Source organism: Dryobates pubescens, chromosome 11, assembly GCF_014839835.1.
Source record: "Dryobates pubescens isolate bDryPub1 chromosome 11, bDryPub1.pri, whole genome shotgun sequence".
In the NCBI taxonomy this organism is placed as follows: Eukaryota; Metazoa; Chordata; class Aves; order Piciformes; family Picidae; genus Dryobates; species Dryobates pubescens.
Window position 1 is genome coordinate 26,535,556 of NC_071622.1, and position 12,921 is coordinate 26,548,476.

The 12,921-nt window shown below is 37.1% G+C and overlaps 1 protein-coding gene across 2 annotated transcripts in view; it reads left to right on the forward strand.

Annotated features, from left to right (window-relative positions):
- The window catches only part of KCNT2 (potassium sodium-activated channel subfamily T member 2), a 124,287-nt gene that overhangs the window by 48,522 nt on the left and 62,844 nt on the right, over window positions 1–12,921 (forward strand). For both annotated transcript variants that reach the window (XM_054165143.1, XM_054165142.1), the window contains exons 8-9: window positions 412–495; window positions 1,071–1,165. In XM_054165143.1, the coding sequence (XP_054021118.1) occupies window positions 412–495; window positions 1,071–1,165 (179 nt within the window). The remainder of the gene's footprint in view (window positions 1–411; window positions 496–1,070; window positions 1,166–12,921) is intronic.

Genomic DNA, 12,921 nt, shown 5'->3' on the forward strand with positions numbered 1-12,921 from the left:
AAAATGAAGTGAATGTGAATCTTATGTGGATGACAGAATTGTGCCTATGGGAACAGAAGTTTGTCAGCAACAAGAAGATAGTTTGCTACTTTAATGAAGTAATAATACAGATTACTTTCCACTTCTTCTCCAGTAGGGAAGAACCAAAACCAAACCCCTGGAACTCAAACTACAGCACAATCAATAAAACAAACTAGCTAGATATAAAAACCTAAGAACCTTTGGTGTCTGGTGCCAAATTGTCTTACATGCAGTTGCTCATAAAGGAAGAAGTGCTATTTAAAATCGTGTCTCACACTGGAAACAAATTAATGATATATATTTCTCCCAAGTGATTCATTGCTGTCTGAATAGGAAAGCTCTATCCCTGAAGAGAAAAGCTTTTAACAAATTTGTTAATTTTTCTTTCAGATTTTCTGGCCAGTCCTAAGAAACTTGTTTATTCCTGTATTTTTAAATTGTTGGCTGGCAAAGCATGCTTTAGAGAATATGATTGTAAGTATGACAAAGGAAATAACTACTTTAGAGTTTCTATTTTTTTAGTATATTGTCTTTACTGGGATCTTGTCAGTACAGTCCACTGTCCAACTCTAGTAGGAAGCTAACCAGATCTTTATTTAGATTAAACAAATGGCCAAGCATTGTTAAACTGCTTTCCACATCAAAATTAGAAAAAGAACAAGTGAAATCTTAATTAGCATGAATTGTTTCTGTGCCAGTACGCGAAAATTGGAATGGTTGGTTCTTTTGTGGCTCTTCTGTCCATGCACAATTGCAGGGAACTCAAATACTATGCTTTAATTGGTCCTTGCAGCCTTTAAATTTTAAGGCCAGACATAAGCAGACACATATTAAAGCACTTGAAATAGTCAGAATTGTGCCAGGATGAACAAAGAACTAGTTAAATAATCACAGGTTCACATCTGGCTCTTTTGCACCCTTCTTTAGGATCAGCAAATTCTAAGTACATTTGAATGACTACATTTTATCAGGGCACTATATAATTCCTCTACTGAATCATGCCTTATTAATTCAACCCCCAAAATAACACCTATTTTCCATTAATATAGAATGATCTTCACAGAGCCATCCAACGCACACAGTCTGCAATGTTTAACCAAGTCCTCATTTTAATATCTACCTTACTATGTCTTATCTTCACTTGGTAAGTGGCCAACACCCCTTCGTTTTTATTATTTTATATTGGCTTTTCTTCTACTGCATAGTGATAAAATAGACATTGTGGAAATCATGCATTGAAATAAACAGAGTAATAGACTTGCACTGAAAGTGTTAACTGGCACCTGGTACTACCAGGGTCCTGACACACTGGGTTTGGAAATGGAATGTGCATGCATAATGGGTAAGGGAATCATTCCCACTTTAAGGAAGGAAATACAGATGATGCAGAAAGATGGGAGAAAGGAGTGGAGGAAAATGTACCTATGTATCAAGAGTGCAGTTTCAGCAGAAAAGTCACTCTGATTTGAAGAGTATCAACAGAAGTGCCCAAACTAATGTCACCTTCCTCTTACTGGTGGGACAGATAGAGGAAACATGCGAGATCTCAGCTTTATCACTTGTATGACCAAGTAAGGTTCCCATAAGGAGTACAGAGGACAGCTGTTAATAATCTAGATTACAGGAAGTAGTGGAAGGCAGGTTCAAACAACCAGTGTGTTGCTCTGTAGAACTCCTTGCTGCAAGACCTTGTAAACTTAAATTTACAGGAGGTCGGGAAGCATAGAGAAAAGTCTGTTGAAGACATTAAATACAGATGTACTTGGTTAATGAAATTCTTGAGCTGCAGATTATTGGAGGCTAGGAGAAATCCACAGGAAACACCACTTGATTGCTCTGGTTTTATGTTATACCGTAGGAATCTCCTGTTTACCAGGGCTGGAGACAGATGAAGCAGGCTACACAAATCTTTGGTTTCACCCAATATGGGCATGCATATGCTTGGATAAATGGATATTGGATATCATGCAAATTGGTAGCTTAACATGAATAATTTTCTCAGTGGTAATGCCTGAGAAATGAGTACCATAAACAGGGGAACAAAAGAATAGAGAAAAGACGTGTGTTCCAAGATGGTGTACAAGGGGGCAGAGAACAAAAGAGATGATTCTGTGTGGAAGGGCTAGATCATCTGTATTTATTTCAATAGACAGGGTGCTTTGGATCAGCACACTGATAAAGTCTGGTCTGTCATTTTGGAGACAGTAATTTGATTTTCTCTTACTTTATTTCTCTAGTTTGTTTTTCTGCTAGCCGCTGTTATATGCTGCCTAACCCTTCTGGTAATGACAGTGTAAAGTAATACATGGCCTTTTCCAGTCTTGTCCCTCTCTGTCATTTATTCAAGATGAGGAGTTTGTTCTAGTCAGTGGTTAATGAGTGATCCACCTTTTGTCTTATGACTACACAACTGCATAATGACAAATGCTGCCAGTTCTAAGCAGTAACAACTTTTTGTGAGATTAAACTGCCTACTGAATATGATGGCCTTTTAAAAGGAAATTTTAAATGAATAATGACTACAAGAAATGAACCAGAATGCATGAAATTCTGTCACTGTAGCACTTGGACGTTTTTAATTGGCTTTAACTTCCCTTTTTAAGTTTTGACAATGCAAAGCACTCTTGACTTAATGTGCCATCACCCTTTTTACTAACCTACGTCAATATTTTACTGAACTGCTGAACAAAATATGTATCTAGTTCTCACTGGACTAAGCTAGTAACAAGAATATTTCCTAAGAACTCACCTTGATGATCTTGGGTTGAATAAGGTGTAGAAGCTGCAGCTAAACAGAACATCATGCTCACCAGCAGGCATTTTGATAGCTGACAGTAAAACATGCAGAAAATGGCAAGCTCACCTACAGTAATTACATCTACTTTCAACAGCTGCAGATACCAGCTCATTACAGATCATTATATACTGACCTAGTGTTGACCCTGCTAGACTGCAAAATAAGCTAAATAGGATGAAAACACCCAATAATGCAATAACTAAGGAAATGAAGCACATTGGGAATTGCTAAGAATAGTTGTTCAAGTGTCTGTAGCTTTCCTAAAACTGGAGTTCTGCTGTTTCTTACATGAACACATATAACAACATTTTTACACTTTTTAACCCATCTATGTATGACTTTATGTTGCATAGCATATTTTAAAAATACCTATAAAATTCTCTATAGGCAGTCAAAATCAATTAGCTTAATATCTTTGATTATGTTACATCTATGCTCTATATGAAGATGCATTCCAACCTATGTCTTACAACTCAGGTGTCAGATTACAGGTGAAAAATGTAAAATCTAATCTAGTGTTTACAGCCAATTGGTTAGTCTCAACATTTTTGGATATTACTCAAGCTGTCCTTAGCACTGAGAATATAGTGGGAAAAATCTCCTTCTGTAGTTCTGTATAGTTGACAATTTTCAGTGTTTGTCACAGAGCAAACAGTAATCACACAACAGAATTTTTGCTCAATTCCAGTCTTTCATTTTTGGTGATGATTGTTTGTGGGTCACAGAGCACTTGAACAGGCTCCCCAGAGAGGCTGTGGAGTCTCCTTCTCTGGAGACTTTCAAGCCCTGTCTGGATGCATTCCTGGGCGACCTGCACTAGATTGGTCCTGCTCTGTCAGGGGGGTTGGACTCATCTCCAGAGGTCCCTTCCAACCCCTAACATCCTGTGATCCTGTGACCAGCTTCATATAGATGTATTTATAGATTACACACAAGGTTTTTTTTCCCTTTTATTCTGATGTCAAAGATAGATTTGGCTATCCCATCTTCAGTGACCTAACCAGAACAATGATAATCACTCTAAAAGATGTGTACTCTTATATAGCACTGTTCAGCAGATGCTATTGATGGAATTGGAGTGAAAGTTACAGATCTAGTCAAAGTATATGTTTTGTCATTTAGCTAATGGATGTTTGCACTTGTTTGTCAAATGGAATACTAATTATTTCTGTAAACTGTACAAAAAGATTAATAACAGTGAATGATTATTTCAGGCATCTTTCTGTGACACAGTGAATCATCTATTAAGACTTATTTTGGTTTTAAAATCAGCGTTAGTCATATATCATCAGTGTAATAATAAGCTTGTAAAATAGGTGGCTTGCAAACTGTTTGAGATGTTCTTTTATCTTTTTCATAACTGAAGGCTAAGAAGTCTACACAGACTTTATGACCGCACTAAAAACTCAGGAGGTCAATCTTAACGTTTTCTGAAAAACCAATCCAGATGATCACAGAATCACAGAAACATTCAGGTTGGGAAAGACTGTCAGGATCCCCAAGTCCAACCGATAACCCTGCTCTACAAGGTTCAGCCCTAAACCGTATCCCCAAGCGCCACATCCAAACGACCTTCAAGCACACCTGGAGTTGGTGACTCAACCACCTCCCTGGACAGCACATTCCAAATTTTTTTCCTAATGTCCGGTCTGAACCTACCCAGTTGTAGCTTGAGGCCATTCCCTCTTGTTCTAGTCCAAACAAGACAAATCAAGACACTTATGTTACAGAAAAAAACCCAACCAAAGAAAGAAGGATTGATCCCACATAATGTTAGAGGCAGCAAGGCATTGTAATGCTCCGGTTCCCTTTATTATCAGTAAGTAGAGACAGGCAATTGTAAGAGCAGTGCAGACCTGAAGGGAACTAAATCACCACATGGAGGTCTGTGCTTCTCTGCCCTTCTGTGTTAAGAGTACTGAGAGCCTACAGTGGCAGTTCTTCAAGAAAGATGCCTAATGGTATGTAGGATGAGCTTGGAGAGTGTTGGTAAATTATGTAGTGTGAATAAAATGTGGATTTTGGGGTTCTTCCTGTGATGCTATATTTTGTTGTCTAAGTCCAGTTTGTGATTTAGGGATTTTCTGCATTCAAATTAGCACCAAATTAGGCTGTAATTCTGTCATTTAGTTTGATCAATCCAATTATTCTGAAGTGATAAAGCACATGAAGTCTCAGGATTTAATGGACTAAAAAGGAGTTGAAGAATTATAATTCCAGAATATCATAGAACATTGACTGAAAGGTCCAAGCAGCTGTAAATACTACACGTGTAGTACCTCCTAGATCCCTTATACCAACTTGTACCACCCTACCCTTCTCCTGCCTTTCGATTGCTGGAATCAAGGCTGTGTGTATGAGTAGTTTTCCCATGAGTGTGTACAATTAGAGTTCTGATCTACTTCAGATGCTCCCTTAACATTTCCATAAGTGGTGAAACAGCCTCTGGAAGGCCAATAATGAATCATTTCTTAAAATGTCCATTTGCTACTTGTGGAAAAAAAAATTTAAAAATCTATAAATGCAGTTAAAGTTTATCTGAACTATTGCCTTCTGGGAAAAACTGCATGAGCACAAGGACAACATATTAATCAATTCAGGTACAAGAAAAAACATATTGCATGCAGAGTTTGCATTTTCATAGGTATAAAAACGTCTAAGGTGGCTTTGCTAAAACCTGCTGTGTAAGAATCACGTCAAAACAGAGTGCTGGCACAAATATTTGTCCAGCTAGATTATTTAAAGCAACTGAAATTGAAATGAGACTCCTGCTGTTTCTGATAGAATGCAGACTTCTGGGATGGGCCACACCTTTTTTTGCCTTTGATAGCACTGAGGATCACTTGCTTATATCTATATTATTAGTCCCTAAGGGCCAAAAGCCTTGATGAGAATATTTAATTAAAAATTACAGTAACAAAATGTAATAAAACCTCAGCTTACTTCTTGGATTAAAGCATTTGCTTATTTTTCTATAGCTGTTGTATTGTGACAAGACAGAAATATTACCACATATATAAATTTATTCTGTTATTTTTGCCTTTGGTTGATACATTTTAGACATTATTTTCACATGTCTAAGTTGAAGAGTTCAGATCTTTAAAAAGCAAATAGGTGATAAGTGATGTTAGAGGGTATAGGCTAAGGATCTATGCTACTGAACAACTGGTTAGTTGTTTGTGAGAGGCAGAGCAGAAATGTTTATTACAGGGAGGGCAGAACTATGGAAGCCCAATCAAACTCGTCAAGCATGGTTTCCATGGAAACTTAGATAATTATACAGAGATTTTCATGCTATTTCAGTTACTAATTTGCTAGTGACATAATATTTCCTTTGTTAATCTTTTTAGATGTTTCTACATAGTTATTTCCAAAATAATTAGGTCAGCATCTTTCCCATGCAACATGCGGGGAATTCTTTCTGCAGCTGATGTAATGGAACATTTAAAAGTAGACACAGAGGCGAGTGAAATTAATAATAATTTGAGTAGTCTATTTACTGTGAACTCTGGAACAAAATCATAAATGTTAGAGAGTTCAATCTAAATTATCTTCTTGAGTGTGAGAGAGACATTTATAGTTGCCTTCTTAAAATAAAAAATAATGAGACCAAATGGTAGCTCAGAAAGCTGCCCTTCAGAAAGCTTCTGTAAAATGGAGTGCAAAGAGCAGATAATTCATAAGAAAGTCTTCCTATATTTTTAATACAGAGAGAAATATTAAATTAAGGACATAAACAAGATGATTGACAGGTTTCTGTTGTTTTATTGCACCCTGAAGATGAGCTGAAGCTTCAGGGACTTGTGATCATTTGAAGTTACAATGAAAGCTTTGCTGATTTTCCAGCACAGGTTGCAGATCAGTAGTTCCATACTGCGTTTAGGTAAAGGTGGGCAAAGTTAAATTATAATAAATTTGAAAGACAAAATAAACTTAACTAAATTTTTTGTTCTCTGTTTTTGTACCATATAATATTCTAGTATTTTGTATGCTTTGTAACTCTATAGGTCAGGTAAATCTTCCTTCAATAATTAATTCAATGGCAATTTCACAACCCATCAGTGTGTTGTCCAAATCAGCATTTTTATAATTGACACTAGGAAGAATTTTCAGCATGGCTTGCAAGAGCTGTTAGATATAAATTGCTTTCCATTCTGAAAGTTTCAGCCTCTATCCTGTGAATAACTTGTGATCATTATCTTCTGATTTATGTTTTTTTTCCTGCTTTGTGAAGATCCTGGAAATTCAGTAATCAAAATATACTTATATAAGTAAAGTGTAGAAATAGATACAAAACCAAACTCCTGCCCAAGAGGAGACAAAATGTCTGTCAGGTTGTTTTCCAATATTTTCCCTAGTAAGTTTTGAGCAATGTAAGAATGTCTCTCAGACATCAGGTTCTGCTAAAATTTGCAATAATCTGGACAACTTGTCATTGAAGCTGTACTAAGAATACTGGAGAGTGATACACAGTATTTTTCTAAATATTGTGAAAAGAGGGAAATCAGGCAAAGTTTTAAAAATACTAAAATATTTTGCAGAATTATGAAAATAGAGTAAATAGTAAACAATTTTGAATCTTATGACATTTGGACTCTTTGATGTACAATTCTAAAAGACTGCATCTCTATAGCATCCTTTCTTTTTTTCATTTTGTGGGAGATTGTCCTAGTTTTGAGCCATGAGCTGCCCAGGGCAAAAGGATAGAAAAGGTATTTCACCCCTGCCCAAAGAGTGAAATGAAAATGCTCCACACTGGATTGGAAGTTGAAATGGAAATTCTGTTTACAAATATACACAAAAGGTATTCAGGTGAAAGGAAGACATTCACAAGTCAGGCTCAGTTCCTCACCTGGGCCTTCCTCCCTGCTCAGCCTCAGCAGGCCCAAGAGCAGCCAAACTTCAATCCCCCTTCAATCCCCCCCCACCCCGACCCAGGCCTACAGCTACTGCCCAGTGGCATAGCTGCAAATTTGCTGCCAGCCAAGACCAGGAGAAAGCCTTCTCCCCCACAAACCATAGAGATAACAGCACACATGTCTTGAGATGGAGAGAACGAGAGAAAGAATTTGCTATACATTCCCTTAAATAGAGAGATACAGGAAAACAGAATAGAATAACAGATTACAATATCCTGGGACAAGCTGCCTGTCCCCCTTTGACTCTCTAGCCTCTGGAGACCTTTTCTTTGTGGTTATACTGATTAATTCTTGAGTTCCCTTAACCTGCAAGAGAGATAACATAAGATCAAACCACTGCTAATATTAGCTAATTATGGCTTTCCAATACATCTTAAACTAACACAGAAAATTCCTCAACGTTAATCTAAATGCCATCCCATTGTTGTGTTTTTTTTTTCAGGAACACAGCACAACATAGAATGGCTATAAGGAATATAGCAACATTAACAATTAAATTAGTAAAGCCTGATTTGATTTTCTGTGTCGCAGTGATGCTCATAAGAATAGAACTGGGGTCACAATGTATAATTCTGTAATTGTCACGTGAACCCCACGATGTAATAGGGGGGGATTTGGGGAAAGTGATTAGCAAGAGGGCAAGGATGAATAAGGAATGTCAAAGAGAAATAGAATGCCACATTCTGTTACCAAAAATTAATTACCATGTTCTAATGCATGCAGTATGCATTCAAGATAAATATGTCTTCAAAGGTATCAACACTTGAAAAAGATCCATGTCAAATAAAACAGTCAGAGACCAGGTTTTGGGGATTGAGACACAAGGAGAGATGGAGGCAAACTCGACAGGTCTGCAAAGGCATACAGATTTTTAGGATGTGGGTTCTCCAGTAAGCTTTCCAGTGCTTTGTGAGCACATATGCAGACATACACCTGCTGCTGAAGCACAGGCATGTAAGGAGATACACCTTGTGTGCAAATGTAATTGTTCCATATGCAAAAAAGGCATGTTATTTTCAGAACAGGGGTGACAAGAATAACCTGTCAATTAACATCCTAGAATAAGAGTCTCTTAGAACACAGCCCCAGTCTGCAAATTGTGAAATACCGTATCATTCTATGGGTGAAAGAAATCTTAGGTTTTGCTTTTGTTTTGGGAGGACTTCTGTAAAACCAGATAAAATTCCTGCTTTCAAAAGGCAGGTAAAGGGACAATCTGGCATATAAATTAAATGTTAAGAACATGTGTCTTCCATCCCTGTTGTTACAGGAAGGCTATTTTTCACATGCTTAGTTTTGTCTTTGCAGTAAAAAGAAAAAACCAATACTCACATGCAGACTTGAGAACATTTTATCATTTTAGACAGCAGCAACTAGAATGCCATGTGTAACAATGAATGACTCATTATGTTGAGGATCTTACTTCACCATTTAAAATTCAATGCCTGGCAGCAGACCATCATCACTCACAATTCCTGGCTTAAAGATGAAGTTGCCATTAGCATGCAGACTTAAGAAAAAATACATGTATCTTTCATTGACTGATTCATTGGGCTGACAAACTATTTTACTTTGCTAAAATTTGGTGTTTATGGTGGTTTATGCTAACACATTTAACTGTCTTATTAGATGCCATAAGTTATTCTGGTTCTCCGATGAGCAGTAATTAATTATGATGATTTATGACCAGCATAACTAGTGATTTGTTCACTTTTATTGTCTGTTTCATATTCTAACTATATTTTAAGGATGTAAAATTTAGCAACGTTAGTGTTTCTCAAACTAGAAAGTGAAGAGTTAAAAAAAGATGTTGATACAACTTTGGCTATGCTAACAGATGCTGGCAGCAGACACTAGGAATTATTCATTCACACTCTGTTTGTATTAAGCATAGCTTTATGGAATATCGAAAGGACACCTCAGAGACTTTGGCAGAGCTAGGGATGTGATATGAGATGATCTAAAAAAAGCAGACAGATTTTAGTGCAATGAACGTTAAAAGAAAAAACAATCTCATTTTTGTCTGGAGTTACTATAATGTTCAGACAAGTGTTTTTCAAACAGGTGATGACTAGAGGGGTATACAGTCATCCAAACACAGTATCACATTTGGGTGATACTACGTAAAAGATAATACATGTAAAAGTTAAATGCCCGTGGATTCCTCTATCAGTCAGCAATAGGGGTCCCATCCCCCATGCCAAAGCTGCCAAAATAACCTGCTGATCTTAAGTAAAGGAAGAAAACTTTGATTTATTGCAAAAATGTTGTTTCTGAGCTCCATCTCGGATAACTGCTTGCGGACTTCCACAGAAGACTTTGCCAAAATACACAGGTCTGTCAATTGTTTAATCTTGTCACAACAATTAAACCTGTTGTTAGAGAGTGTTAAAGATGAATCTTTAAATGTTATCTCAGCTGCAATGAATTTGTATTTCTAGCACTGTTAGCAGATACCACTTCTCCTTCTCCCTTTCCCACACAAAGCAGAAGTATGTAAATAAGACTCTTTAGGGTATGATCCAGATGAACAGCACTCTTATTAATGAGTTCTATACTTCCACTGACAATTAAAAACTTGTCTTAAAGTTTAAAATTGTAAAGTATATTGAGTTTTGTAGTCTCTCAATCCTAGATAAATAACCAACTGGATACTTGTGAAGGGACTCAGACGTGAGCTTAAAGTTGAACGCATGCTCCCATTCATTGCAAAAACAAAGCTATTTTTTTTGTGTAAGTTGTCCATTTCTGCAATTTATATGAAACCTTATATATGCCATGCCTGGGTCCCAGCAATAAGGAATAAAAAATAATTGGTATTCATTTAGTAGACACTTAAGTGGAAACCGTGGGTTGACTTTGCAGACTGTCATCTTAACAAGAGGCGTGAAATGGAATTGTCATTTCCTTTGGGCACAGAATACCATACGTAGTTACCTTCCACAGCAAAGCAAAATGTTTACTAATGTATTACAAAAGGAGTAGAAAAATCTTGTAAGTGATGAGGCTATTTAAAGGTATCCAGTGAGTCTCCTATGATCACATGCTTTCTATTGTTTTGCTTAACTCAACAATGTAAGAACAAAACTCTTCATGGCATTCCTCTAAACCTTTGAGTTAACTTCATGTTTTTCAGGGCATCTTTTATTACTGGTTTACATTTAAGACAAGACTCAGTCAATTGCTGAAGATGAGCACTTAGTTTGCTTTTCAGGTTACAGTATTCTAATAGGTTGAACGGGTTAACCTGTTTGTTTCCCCCAACACAGAGCTGAGGGAAAAGCAACACACAAAATAATTCCAGGTTGAGACAAAGAGAGTGAGATAAGATAAGAATTTAGTATAAATGAGATAACATAAATGCACAATTACCTTAACCTATTTGCAGAAAAAGCACAGCAGAAAGCAGCAGCAAACAGAAAAAAGTTAGCTAAAACCCCCAGCCAGGGGGCTGTTCCCCCATCTCTTCCTTTCCTGCTTCTATCTCAGCAGAAGAGAGCCAACACCCAAAACCCTGGAACCCAAAGGCAGTCACTGGAACAGGAAGCCCCTCATGTTAAAATCTGAACTACAAGCCCCATAATACTTTGCTCCAGCCAGCACTTCAATTCTAAAGCCGGCATGAGGCAAGAGGGTTTTGAGTAACAGCAGCAAATATTTGACTTAACCAAAGCATGCCATCTAATTATTTAAGTCACATTTTCCATACACCCCTTTGGATCATGGACTGGTCTTTGCAGTGAACTTTCTGCTCATCATGAGTCTACAGATAATGTTTTAAATAGAGACTGGACATCAGTGCAGTTGTCTTGAGACTGCCTGTACAGCCACCCATTTAACCAGCTTGACAGATGCTACCCCTGTAAAGTAGCAATGCAGTGTATGCTTCTGTTTTGCTCATGGTCTGAATAATCTTTCTCTGCCTTAAAAATTTAATGGAACGTTGCAGCTAAATTGAGGAAAACACTAACAGAAATGCACATGTACAGGATTTACTCCTGCTGCCCAGATCCAGCAAACCCCACTGACAACCCGCAGGGGTATCTGTGTGATTATTTTTCTCCACTGTTGATTAGACTTCAGTCCTTTTCACATTTAATTGTCAGTCCATCTCTTGTCACTACCCTTCACAATCTCAAGAGTTCTCCACAAAAATAAAGATCATGACAGCACCCCAGGACTGGAATGGAACAAGCTTCTAAGAACTAAGAGGAATCAAAGAAATTAAGTGAAACTGGTTCTAATGTTGGCAAGGAGGCTACAGCTTTGACAATAACTAGTGGCCTTTATTTTCTGTGTAGGTGACCTCATTGGCAAAGGTGCCAACACTGACGACACCTGTGTGTATGAAATAAGTTTAAATGATGCCTTATTTGTGCACGTAAAGATACTGAAGGGAAATACTCATAATGCTAACAGAGAAAAGAACATCAATGAGTCAGCGATTTCACAGGGCAGCTTGAAGTATGAGAAGTGTAAACAACTGATTCAATGTGATCTGACTACAGCCTTTTCTTTACCTGAAACACTCCTTCTAAAGTGTATTTTTCCAGAAGGGAGAGCAATGGGAAGTTTCCCATTAACTAAAGTCCTCGTCTGTAAAGGTGGCTTGGAGAACAAATGTGTCTTCTTGCTTCATTTTATAAATATAAGGAGATTACTGCGTTTTAAAACAGCAGGCCTTTGTAATCTAAATAATGTGCAAGGCTGTTATTTTTACTTTAAAAAATTATTGTTAAAAATGCTGGAGAATGTGCTTATGTTCATTGCTCAGCATTTGAACAATTATTTGAAATACCATCTTAAGTTTATAAAACTTCTTGAAAGGTAAATAATAGCAAAATAAGAATAACTAAAATGGAGTAGATTACATTCTCATTTAAGTTATTAGGAAGCATTTGTGTTCACTGATCTATAAATATTCATCTGCAGAATGAAATCCTCATTGTACAGTAAGAGGAGCACAACAGATCTCTATCTCTCTGTTCCTACAAAATGATAGCATTTCATAGTAGTCTTCATTTGGGCTTCTCAAAATGTTTAAGTAAGTTCATCATGTTCCATCTGTCTCCTTTCCCTATCTGCAAACCTCTCCCCTTTGTTCTCAGAAAGATTATATAAAGCACAGCAAGCAGCTGCCATGAGAAAGAGATACTTCTCATTGGCTTCTAGCCTACATGTCTG